Raw genomic sequence first — 12,980 nt, 5'->3', positions numbered from 1 at the left:
AGTGGTAGTGGTAGTGGTAGTGGTAGTGGTAGTGGTAGTGGTAGTGGTAGTGGTAGTGGTAGTGGTAGTGGTAGTAGTAGTAGTAGTAGTAGTATCATTATTATTAAATTTATCTTCTGCGTTTAAGCTACGTAATTTGTTCTTCGTTCAGTTTCGGGGACTTTTTCACTTACCTCATATCGGTGCTTAGGAACTCTGTCAGAGCTCATTTTCGAGAGCAGAGAAGACTGATACAGTTGTATAACACAGACTATGAGAATAAAATTCACTTTTGAACAAACTTTGTTTGTTTGTCTCTATTTGTGCTTCATTCGTCTAACTAAAGAACTAGGCTAAACTTATGTATTTGTTTCTCTCTCTCTCTCTCTCTCTCTCTCTCTCTCTTAATTTTTCGCTCACTATATCATTTTCTCTAGCTGTGATCCAATGCTCGAGCCGCAAGTCAAGAAACCATCCCCATTTAAACAAAAATTGCGAAGATTGACCACTTATATCTATTCAATAGCTCTTATTTGAGTTTCAAGCTATCGTTTTTTAATATATTGTTCAGAGGTGTGGAGTATCCCTTTAAGGCAACTACTTCTTTAGTGTTCCCAAACAAAACTCTCTATATCAATTGGTAAATGACATCTGATAGCATTATAACGTACACTTTTCTATACTTTGAGTATATCAGTATGACATCCATTAAAGCACTTTATTGGCTGAGTAGAGGAATATCTTTTCGCAGAATAAAGGGTGGCAAATGGTCAACTGCGAGTTCTGAGAACCTAGAAGCGCATCAAAGACAATACCGTCTATTATTATCTGGCGGTGTCTCACAAGGACTGGGAACTACCGAATTCACGAATTTGATTGGCTGAAACCGATATTGACCGCGGTCTAGATTTTCCCATCTAGACCGGAATGTAGGCCGGTTTCATTTTGCGTTGAAAAAGTAGCAAACTAAAATACAAAAATGTTCACCATTTTCTTTTATTTAATTCTCAATCATTTATGGAAGTGCCAAAAAGCCTGAGGACAAAAAAAAAAAGTAAAGAGGACGAGCAAATTTCGGCAGGTTTAAGTTAAGCTCATCGCCGTTCGCAAGCGAAATCTCAGCAAACCAGTTACGGATTAAGATCAAGATTGCATACTCAATCAATCAATCAATTGATCAATCGATCAATCGATCAATCAATCATACTCTAACAACAGCATCAATCCGAGTACAATCTAAAACTTTTTTAAAGGAAAAGTTCTACTTGCAGTTGTAAATGATTAAAACTTGTTCAAAGAGGATATGTAGAATATTCACACATCGAATGAAGTTTTGATTCTTGAGGTTTTCATATTGTTTTCAGAAGGAATATGACTTTCTGTCTTTCCCCCCCTTAATTAGTTCATTAATAATTAATTTTTAGTGATGTATATAGTTTCATAATGATCGTACTTTGTTTTTTACAGCTGAGTACAAATCACAGAAATGCTATTATTTTTTTCTTTCATGCTTCTTTTACTAGCTATCTAAATTAGTTGTTTTTAAAATGCCATTGACTCAGTTATATTTAAAACAGATAATGAAGTGGAAGAAAAAATTAACTCTGGCCCTCCTAAGAGAGGAGAAATTCCCTTCCCCCACCCCCTCCCCCTCAGAATTAAAATTTCTCTCTGTAAAATCGTAATCAACAAATAATAGTAAGCTAAAAGTTTGTTTGGATAGTAGCATCATAGGATTTTGTCTTCAAACAAACACTTTGAGTGAATACTTATATTGTCATGATGAAATTGGTCAAGGAGGGTTAAATAAGCCGTTTTTTGAGTACATGTATTCCAAGCCTAAAAGGCTTCTTTTTTGAAACAGGTTTGAGGCAACTCTGAGAAAGCCCAACTAGAATATCTATCCTTCTCTGATGGGCTGTTTATAGTTATCATCTGATTGGCAATAGAGTAGAGACTACCTCAGATAGTACATCATATTATTTAATATTTACTGTAATCTTGTGACCAGGATGTGAAATAGCAAAAACGAAAAATATTATGAAAACAGCTGTTTTCATGGTTTGTAAATTGTTATTGTTTTTCTCCTAGTGAACAGAGTATGAATAAATAAAAAAATATACTATAAAAGGAATGTAACTGCCGAATTATCTTTGACTTTGACTCTTTACTTGGATTTTCTCTTTAAAGTTATATTCCATCTGGGCAAACTTGCTCAATATTTACAGTTTAAGCACATTTTGCCCCCTCAAGCAAACTTGGTCACAACTTGGACTTTGATTATAATTGTTATATCTGAGCAAACCTGCTGAATAGTGAGAGTTTGATCACATTTGTTACCCCAAGCAAACTTGTTTAAAACTTTGACTTTGCTTATATTTGCTATCCGAGCAGTCATGGTCAACACTAAGAGTTTGATCACATTTGCCGCCCCAAGCAAACTTGTTCAAGACTTAGATTGGGACCATATTTCCCAATATTAAGAGTTTGATCAAATTTGCTGCCCCCCAACAAAATTCTTTAAAATAAAGGGTTTGGTAACATTTGCTACATGAGCAAACGTGTAAAATACTAAAAGTTTGCTCATATTTGCTACGCAAAGCAATATGGGTCAATTATTACATTTGCCTACAGTTGCCAACATGTGCAAACATTATCAGTAAATCTTATTTTGAACAACCTTTGCTACCCAAGCAAACACTGTTAAGTTTTAATGCTTCGCTAACATTTGCAACGCTGCGTTAACCTCGTCAAAGTAATAAGTTTACATGCTTATACAATAGGGGTAAACGTCGAGCAAAACAGCAAATTTGTGCACTTATTTGCGTCATGTGTAAGGATAGTTCAAACAAAAAAATTTCCATCACATTTGAGCCATATGTAAATGACCCCCAAATCTACAGCTACACATCACCTTGCAAAGGTGCAAATCCTGAGCAAATGTGGCATTTACCGTCATTGCTACGGGTGCAAATCTAGTGCAATATTGATCTTTGCTCCTGAGCAGATTTGAGCAAATTTGTGCAAATGCGGTATTTGCTACAGTTTTGCTCTAGTTTGGTTATCCTGGTAAATCCATTTTTTCGTCCAGTGAGACCTACAATGGCATATAAAAGAAAATTAAGGCTCCTCTTTCTCAAATAAAATCAAAATGAAATAGAACCGAACCACTAATCAAGCCATAACTATTAACCAAATTACGGATATTGCTTTAAATGTAAACTGTAGTACGACAAAGGTGAAAACTTACCTAATCTGGCTATCTGAAACATGGCTGTTCTTTCCATACAGCCTTCTTTGCACTTTGAAGCGATTGATGAGACGAACCACGAGCACTGAAGAACCGAAATTCCACATACAAAAAGCCAAGTATACCCTCTGTCGAACCTCCTATTCTTGGGTCAAAAGGGCTCTGCTTCGCTATGCAGTGGCCCTCGAAAGGTCAACCAGCTAACAGTTTTGCTCGACAAACTGGCTTCAAAACAGAAAGTTCTCGATCAAATTATCTACCTTTTGAATATTTTGGCCACCAAAAAGTACCAAATAAAGATTCCTTAATGTAACATAAACCACATATTAACGAACCTAAGAAAATGGGACAGAATATCGGAGCTAAATTCCGCATTTTTATCAACCTCTAGTACTTCACCCATTGGGCACCATTTCGAATTTCATCCAAGCGAAACGTGACGTCACACTGGCAGTGATGATTTAATCAATGTTTTGTTCGGAGACGCCCCCTCCCTCCTGGTTCTAAAAAAAAGTAACAACTAAAAACTTTATTTACCAGTTTTGAAAATCACGCCAACCGCTTTATTTTGTAATGTGTCCTCTCAGGTGTCGTTGCCCGAATCATGAGCGTTTTGCTCGAAATATCACATAATTTCCGTAGCTGGGAGGGCTGCAGCCCCACTCGTTCCCCCTCCCCCCGGCTCGTACACCTATGGTCAAGATTTTTACTCGCTTGTTGACATTTCGTTTAAGATGTTTTTATTTTTCGTTTAAGATCTGTTTTTCACTATATTTAGAGTCAAATTCTGGCCAGCACCATTCGCTGCCCTTGCTTTTAGTATATGGCAATATTCAGAGAATGCACAGTAGAGAGTGATTTTCATTAACCCGGAAATCGCACACCTTATAACTCTCGAAGTTGTTGTTTCCGCGTTCCGTTCGGGCCTAATGGCCTAATGGTCGACTCAAGTCACTAGATTTGATTAAAATCGTAAAGCAAAATCATTCTGCAACTGTGGTGGTAGTTCTGAGTGATGGTGGCGTTGTTGTTTTTGTGGTGGTCCTTGTGTTAGTGGTGGTGGTTGGAGGAAGAGGAGGTGGCGGTGGTGGTGGTAATGGTGGTAAGAAGTTTCTTCGGTAGGCATTTAACGATTAGAACTAACGACTAAAACGAATGACCTTGCGACTCCTCTGAGGTCACGGGGGTTAAAACGTCGTTCATCTCGTCAAACAAAATAGAATGAAGACTTTTTGAACTAAAAACATAACACTCCGAATTGTATATTTTAAATGATAAGTAAAAGGGTTTTTAAATACCGTATCTGATAAAATATATGGTATTTTAGTAAGCGAGATTTTTTCAAATGATAATTTAAAAGACATGATGCTAAACGATTATTCCACTCGCACTTTTTGGATATTAGATGACTAATAATGCTCAGAGGTATAGTAATGAATTATTGATTGTTGTTAGCCAAGCGCGTGGGCCATGCTTGGAAAAAATCGGACTTGACAGAACGAATTGATCGCAACGAGGTCCTCACAAAAAGGCAAGAACGATATTTTACCAACGAGTCTCTGAGCAAGTTGAATATTAACATACTTACAACAAACTCAATCCTGTTCGAACATTAGAAAATATTGAACCAATAATAAACTCTTCTGATTGGCTCCATGTAATTGTTGGCTCTCCTCACCATCTCAGGGGATTAATATTTACTACGCATATCATGTTTTAGGACATGAAAAGATATTTAAACTGCACTTGTTGTCTTGTCTGGTTCTTATTTCATAAAGCCTGTTATGGCCTCGCTCAACTGGTACAGAACGAGCGAATAAAATAAAGGGCAGCGAGGGAAAAAGGAGTAAAGAAGCGTACAGCTGAAGTGCAAACGAATTAAGACCAAAACGTCAAAACGCACGCTGCATTTCAAGGGAAAGTCTTTTTTTTTTTTATAACATGTTGCACACGATGGGCCACATATGCAACTTGTCCCCATGTTTAACTACACCTCTAGCCCTCTAGCCCTTGGAAGAGAGGTTACAAAAAGGTGAGTGAATATAAGGAAGCGCCCACACCTTGACGAGAAGAGAAAAATCAAGTCTAAAATTTCTGCGTGCTTCGGTCAGTTTCTTTCATTCCGGAAGTTATACATGTCACTCAAGACTTGAGTGACCCTTTTCATTCTCGTCCAACGAGGTAGAGAGAGAAAGTTTGTGATTATTGCTGGATATGGTGGCAGAGGATTTCTTTTCGACAATCTGTTAATGACGGATAGGAGCTTAATGATTTTAATGATTGTTTTTACTACTTCAGGATAGTCCATGTATTGATAACTTGAGCGCCGGTTAATTAGTAACAGCACATTCTTTGCCCGGGGAAGGGGACTCCCGTATAAAAAGGACGGGGTTGCTTGTCGGAAATTTTGAAAAAGAACCCCTAAGAGGTACGAACATCCTGCTTTGCGGGAGTTGTTTGAATTTTTTTGTCTCCTAAGAGGTACGAGGTGTATCATAACACATTATCTCCTGTCATTTTCGACTCAATACAATAAAAGGTACCGCAAATAACGATAGACAATGGAGATCAGACTTGTGAACAACCAACTTGCGAGATGATTTAATTGTATTGCCGAGCCATGTCACTTAGTGTGACCAGGTTACAGGGTCATTCGCATTTGATAGGATTGTCGTCATTAACAAACCTGTTTAAGTGATTGAACACTTCCTAAGTCCTCGTCTAAAGTGCGTGTCAAGTAAGTCATTTAAGCTATAGAATTCTTTGTTCAATTGATAATACCCTTCCCGCCCCATCCACTACGTTTTGTTTGGCATAAAAAAACATTCCCACTGGTTTCTGGTTTCTTTTGTGATCGATGTGATATTGGCGTGTTCCGTATTCCGTTTATTTCAGTCAAACGATAGCTCTTTCATCGTCAGCTCTTTCACCTTCACGTCCAATTTAACTTGCTTAAACTATCATGACAGTTGCACAACGCTTTCACATAACAGGTTTGGCCAAATATGCTTTTTTATCTCAGTCATGCCAAATTTCTCGTGATCATCAAACAACATCGCATAATCTGACAGAGACGTAATAAATTGGCGCAGTTAGGAATAATGCATGAAATAAAGGATGTTTGTAACGGAACCCTGTTTATAATTATGTGCTGTGTTTTCCGCAGGGGCACGAAGAAACAGCACATGGTTTGGTAATTTATTGATTGATTAAATTGGCTCACAATATTTATTCAGGAGGTCAAGAGACCCTGCCTTCACTTAGGATTCTTACACAAGCGCACAAAAACGACCAAAATTTTTCTTTGTCGTCTAACTGCTCTCTGTTAATTTCTCAATGTTACTTTTTTGTTGATGAGCAATTAAAAACTATGGAAACTAACCAATTGAACATTTAAGGTCAAAGCAGACTTGTTTATGTATGAAAACCTCTAATGGGATAAATTATTTTGAGATTGTTAATATTAGCGGACTTAGTAAAAGACTAGTTTGAACAAACTGGGTTACAAGAGGCTTTTGTTTGGAGCTTGTAGTTTGACTGTTTGGTTATATACATAATTTCAGAAATCAGAAAACCTCTCTACCTTATTACCCATTTTTTTGCGTTAAACGCAGTCGCTGACAAAGTGCAATTTTTGCCATTATTTCGGATTCTTGCCTCGCGTAGATTTTTCATATTTTAGCATTTCACAGAAGTCGTTGCGAAGTCGATTGCACTATGAAAAGGCCAAGTCTCCAGTCTCAGGTAGACGTCACCTACAAGAGCTTTTTTCATTTTCTCCACTAATCATTTTAAGAAGCTTGAAATTAACTGAAAGCGATAAATTTGATGTGAGATTACAACTTCTGCTGTTTGGTGTACTTCATTTTATTCAGTGATGGTTAAAATTAATCCTTTCATGAGACGTCAAGCAGCTACCTTGTGTCCGAAATGCGCATGTCAGTGTCACTTTGCTCTAGCGGCATCCTTTAGACCACATACCAGCTTTAGTGTGAAAGTAATGGTAGACCCATGGGCAACGTTTTCTCTCTATTTCTAGGCCGCTCTTGACCGCGCCGTCAATTATATCCCAGTCCTCGCCTCCCCACGTAACTTTGTTTGCAAAACGGTTTGAAAATCCTCCGAATCTCTGCCAGTCCTCTTTGTACATTGCTATTGTTCCATAACTGTAGTGATACCAGACACCTCTGGGTAAAGCGCTGCTTCTACCGCAATTTAGAAAGACGATTTGGGGAGCATACACCGTCTTTCCTTTAGAACAGTGCTGGGGAGAAAAATAAAAAGATAGTAGTGTAGTTGAATGATTCAGCAAACGTTAATGTAAGTGTATAATCTGAAGAGAAGATGAAAGTCAGAAGTCAACACAATTGATAATGGCTTAGATGTGCGACTCTCTTTAGAATGGAATTAGCACCATCTACACGTGGCAGCAATTTTATTATTTTGGATACCAGTCGACAAAGTTTCGGCTTATTGAACTTGTCATTGATATCGGCATTGCCGCACAGGAATGGTGGCTATGTACTTACCTTGCGTATGTCGTTAATCAGCTGACTACCAATATCTAGGTGTAGGTCGACAGTGACAAATATGGCGTCAGGTTTCCGTATGGACTGCACTGCCCTACTCAAAGAAATTGTACGAGAATAGTTTCCAGGCTGTGTGATAAAATGGTAGTTCTTCAGAGTGCTCCTCTTGAAAGCCTGTTCTAGATCAATATCGGGGCTATCAAAGTCAAAAATGACCGCGTGTAAATGTTCATCATTCGTTTCTTGAACAATTTGTTCTACGTTCTTGATGAAATGATGAACCCATCGACCCAGGTTCTTGGCCGTGAGGACAAGATAAACATCCGCTGTCCTGTCCCACTGCAGGCCCTTAGGATAGCATAAACGGGCGTTTTCACCTTTTGGTTGGAATACATATTCTGCCAAGATATAGCTCGCACCAGTGGTTAGATCTTTAACTTCACGTTCAAGAAAATATCTGCTTCCTTTTTTGGGATCTTCTTTCTTCTCAACGCGAATAATGGATTTAAGCTCGTACTTCCTGTAGAGCAAAAGTAGAATTTGAGAAAAACAGAGAACAAAAGCGGTTGGGTTTGGAATCCTTTTGCAGCCAATCGCGAACATTGTACAAAGCAGTCACGCCCCACTCAGGGGACTGCAAGCGTTTTTTAATTTTTTTTTTTTTTTTTTTTTTTTGGTAATCAAGGTAAGTGTTGTCAGTGCCATCTGCATCGCCTGATTGCACTTTACCTGAGTATTCTGGATATATCGAGAAAACTCATCCGTAATTGTTTATTAACAGAATGGAGATATAGCCAAATAAAAAGAGGTAACAAAAACCCAAACTCGGTACTTATCTGTGTAAATAACAAAATTAATATATAAAAAATATACAAATAAATCCCCCAATAAAACGATAAATAAACAAACTATATAATTACCTAATTAGAACGAAAATCTTTGGTAGAATGGACGGCTTCAAAACTGTAACAATGTCAAAATTCTTACCCAGGGTAACTCTCCTCAATAGCTTCTATGTATCTCTCCACTACAGACCACGCCTCTTGTTCTCCTAAAGGATTTTCAGCCCAGAAAGCTGAATGGGCTTTTTGATTCCTTACGACGCCATCAGTATTTGGATATGGGAAGCTTGTCATTTGATGGACATGTTTTGTCACGCCATTATAGATTTGGAATTTAGGTAGTTTATCGAAATTATCAGGTTCGAGAAGATAACTCGGTCTGTAATCACAAAAATCTAGCGTCCTGTTAACCGCTGTATTTTCTAAACTGGGATAAATCGGTGGCCTCATGTACTTGTTGGCGTAGCCTTTTCGATATTTGGCACAACAATGAGCCTCTGGTAATTCATCGTCAAACATTTTGTACTGTGCCTTCTCGCTGTCATTTGTGTAGGGTGAAAGCAACTCGCCTTCAATAATCTCAAACATAGACTTCCCTGGTCTTTTCCAAGCGACCTGAAGAAAGCTCTCGCCTGTTTTTCGAGCGCCAACAGAATATATTATCTCAATGAAGTATCGCTTCCTCGCTTTTAAATAAATTCTCGTCGAAATCTGAGATTTTAAAGATTCAAAGTCCCATTTCTTGATTGTTGATGGTACATCTTGCGGGCTGATATAAGCAACTTGCTTTGCTGCCCTCCAACTCTTTATCGGGCTGAGCCAAACTTCAGAAAAACCATTTGAAACAACAGCGAAATGATAATCGCCAGATAAATTGGGAAGCAAGTAACCAATAAGTCGGTGTCCATCCACGCCACGATTTTTTGGAGCTATAATTTCGGTTCGAAAGATGATTTGTCTTCTATCCGGTGCTTTTGGAAAGACTGGAAAATTACAAAGTGTCTCAATGGTCTTTACGCAGTTGCTTTCCCAAACATGGTGGTTTAATCCCTTCGGTGAGTCAAGCACATTCTCCTCTTTGTCGGTGGCTGTATCTTCCAAGAAAGACAACCGCTCTAGAGAAACGACCAGATTGTTTTTGAGTTTTGTCGGATTTGGAAAACATTCTCGCCGGCCAAAAAGGCAAACATCTGTCAAAATTAGACCAAAACAGACGACAACTACGGCAACAACCACCGCCAACTTTAACGTTGAAAGATTCATTTCGTGAAGATAAAAAGCAACATTATCCGCTGGAATTGAAGCGAAGTAGTGAATGTCGAGTGTCGATTGAAAATCACAGAAGCAACAGTGATACTAGCTCAGTTTCAAACTGTCACCGAATATTTAGTGTTTTGTATTTGCAACCAAGGAGTAACGGTTGCTAGTCGAGAAAAATATATAAAATGAACACCAGCAGTAACTAAACCGTTGTATGAATGCTTGTCGGTTAGGACTAATCAGAAATAAAGGATGAATTGTTTCAAAATATTTCTTTAATCTATTTTATTCAGTTTAGTTAAATCTTGTTATATTATGTATTCCTCGCATACTCAGCAGAAGAAGACCTATAAAGTAACTAAATAAATAAGTCACGCCCTTATTTTTGAATGATAGCACGTTCAGTCAGTTACCAGGGTAACAGTGTCTCATCTCGGCAAAACAATTGCAAGCTCTGACAACAGAGAAGGAAGACGCTAGATAAAAAGGTGTACAAAATACACACGTTCATGAGGCACTATTTCGAGTTAGTTTATTGTTAGTTGATATTTTTCTACTGGGAGATTGACTGAATCAACGTGATCAATATTAGGGGGTCAATAAAATTAAATGCATTTTGATTTAAAACAAAAATAGCTACGTATAGTGTCGATGAATTCTGTTGTATGAGTGGAAGGCAATTTATTCGTTATTTCCTCGAGGTCCTTTGTAAATGTTGTAGTTTACAGTGACTTCAAATCGAAATCGGCCCCCCTCTGAGTCGTCCGTCCGGGGACAATGATAATTTGGTCTGTTGAATCTGTTTTTTGTATTGGCTTTTGCAGAAGAATTGTTTGTCTCTTGGTGTTACAGAGCCTGAATTAATTTTATTCTTACTCAATTACAATCAGCTTCAGGTGAAAGTTAAGCCGTCGTTACACTTTGAGGAGAGACTAATTTGCCATGTGAAAGCTAGAATGGAGTCAAGAGGCAGTGTGAGAGTAGTCTGGTGCAGGTGTATATTCACTGTTCTATATGTTCACGGCATGTAATGATGGTTGACTAAATTACTTTGGCGCACTCAGAGGAATAAAAGAGAAATTAACAAGGCCGAATAAACAGTGGGACACGAGAGCTGGAACAGGCGACGGATTTGCCTTTGCCAAGTATACTTTTATTTGCATATGAGAGTAAATAATCAGAAGCAATAATTACAAGTGAATGTGATATATCGTCGTCAACAGCAATCTTACAACAAGAACATGCATATCACTTAACACTGCGTTTTCAAACTAAATTAACATACCCGTATACCTCGTCTCGCTTCAGCGTGTTTAATTTCACAGTCAAATTACAATTAAGAGGCGCCCTCTGTAATTTTCAACTATGGCCATTTGGACCAGAAAAAATCAAATTCCTCAAACTTTCTCAGATGAATGGTCTAGATAAGTAATTCACAAAAATATAACTTTCAGTTCAATTCGATTGGTATTTTAGCGCTGGGGCCACCATCTTGGTTTTGCCCCTCTAAGAGGGCTTTCAGCGGCCATTTTAGGGCACACTTTTAACAATTTGCCATACAAAGAAAACGATCTAAATCCGGGTAAAAACACTTAAGTCGAGACAAGCAAATGTTTCTTGTTACATTGAGAGGCTGTTTTGGCAATTTGATCATCACCTGATTTTTCTACAGAATTTTAAATTTCTTCCCTTTCGGACTACTCATGAAGCGCCATAAAAAAGGCGAAGTTTAAAGGAAAATATCGCCAAAAGTACATCACTTGAGATCCCAAAACTACCCTCCACTTAAAGAGCAATGTCTCACCTGTAAAAACATGCAATAAAATTTTGGGGCAGTTAAAACTGTAAAATGTTAGAAGAAGAAGTGTAAGCTGTGCTTTTGTCAACAAAGACCGCCGTCCTAATTAGCATAATAACGTGAAAATAACGATGCACAGAGAAAATAATGATATATTCCACTTACCTCGCGACATGCCGACAACTGGATGTTCCACGATGCCTCATGTTATATTTCAAGTATGTTTCAGCCACATTTTCGGTGCTTAGTGTACGAAATCACTCTCAGACATCGCCACGGTTAAGCAGATTTCAACTCTCCGAAGCCCGCTTCATAACATCTATCAATATTATTTGTCTTTCGCCTCATAAGCCGCCGTTTACAAGAAGTTTAACAATTTGCTGAGATCCTAACTGACCCAGAAGTCTGTTAGCAGCCTTTAAAATCCTCCTCTTAATCGAGGATTCTCATCAAGAACTCGTTTAAGCTCAGTTCTGTTTTCATCTGTTGTGCATCCACCATTATTCCACAGATTGCGTTACATTTGACAAATGCACATTCCAACGGGTAGGGGTAGGGTGGGTAGGAAGTGAAAATGTAACCGACATTAAAGCCATTTTACGCATTTCTGTGTCTAAACTAGGGGGGGGGGGGTCGTGTATTAAAAAAAAAAAAAAAAAAAAAAGGGGAAAACGATAGACAGTATCAGGTCAAAGGATTATGATCTGTGTATCTTGATCAGCTTTCTCAGTTCATCAGTGAGGCCCTATTAGGGGTTTTCAGGATACTGGATATTTGGGTAAAAAATTAACAGGATGCAAGAAAGTTAGGGGAAAAAATTAATGGGGTAGAGCATGTTTAGATCAGATATAGCGGCACAGTTGTGTCTTTCGCAGCCGGAAGTGCCATCAAACTTTGCAAAAGACAACAGACTGACGAATAGTGCGCAGGAAGTACTGATAAGGGACGTTTTATTGAAACTTCTTACATTCTCTTAGCCGTTTCACTTTTGCATCAGAAAAGAAAATGCTCAGAAAATTACTGAAGGGCAGTTAAGGACGATGCCTTCTTTTTTAGGCATGGTTTAAACGCCAGGCGCGCGCTTGGGTTGGAACTAGTGACGTACTTAACTACCCTACCAAGCGTGCGACTTAAAAAAAATCCTATTGTGGCCGAAACAAATTTCGCACTAAAATTACGAGCCTGCACTAAAACCGGGATTACAAGAAAAGCAGCATATCGCTAAGCAATAACTGTGAACGGCTTCCAGCTGACAAACTAGCTTTTATCGTATCCGTAGAAAAAATCATACTGAAATTCAACTGTAGATGGCATAATGCGCG

At 38.3% G+C, this 12,980-nt stretch overlaps 2 protein-coding genes across 2 annotated transcripts in view; one reads left to right on the top strand and one right to left on the bottom strand.

Moving 5' to 3' along the window:
- Window positions 1-12,980, top strand: part of LOC145485132 (uncharacterized) — a 248,317-nt gene that overhangs the window by 24,467 nt on the left and 210,870 nt on the right. The gene's annotated exons all lie outside the window — the stretch shown is intronic.
- Window positions 6,924-9,863, bottom strand: LOC145485118 (uncharacterized). Its single transcript, XM_081463795.1, has 3 exons — window positions 8,746-9,863; window positions 7,759-8,278; window positions 6,924-7,493 (listed from the first exon to the last, which is right to left on the bottom strand). Exons 1-3 carry the CDS (start codon window positions 9,861-9,863, stop codon window positions 7,185-7,187), a joined length of 1,947 nt encoding a protein of 648 aa, XP_081319921.1. The 3' UTR covers window positions 6,924-7,184.

This window comes from Orbicella franksi, chromosome 4, assembly GCF_964199315.1.
Source record: "Orbicella franksi chromosome 4, jaOrbFran1.1, whole genome shotgun sequence".
In the NCBI taxonomy this organism is placed as follows: Eukaryota; Metazoa; Cnidaria; class Anthozoa; order Scleractinia; family Merulinidae; genus Orbicella; species Orbicella franksi.
The sequence above is the reverse complement of the archived record's forward strand: the minus strand, read 5'-3'. Positions and strand labels throughout refer to the sequence as shown.

What these genes read in the sequence shown, in the direction of transcription:
- LOC145485118 (XM_081463795.1), bottom strand. Translation starts at nt 9,863, where the DNA reads ATGAATCTTTCAACGTTAAAGTTGGCGGTGGTTGTTGCCGTAGTTGTC. An exon ending in ATTGAGGAGAGTTACCCTGG is followed by an intron (nt 8,279 to 8,745) that starts GTAAGAATTTTG and finishes TTTGCTCTACAG; the next exon opens with GAAGTACGAGCTTAAATCCA. An exon ending in TGATTAACGACATACGCAAG is followed by an intron (nt 7,494 to 7,758) that starts GTAAGTACATAG and finishes TTTTCTCCCCAG; the next exon opens with CACTGTTCTAAAGGAAAGAC.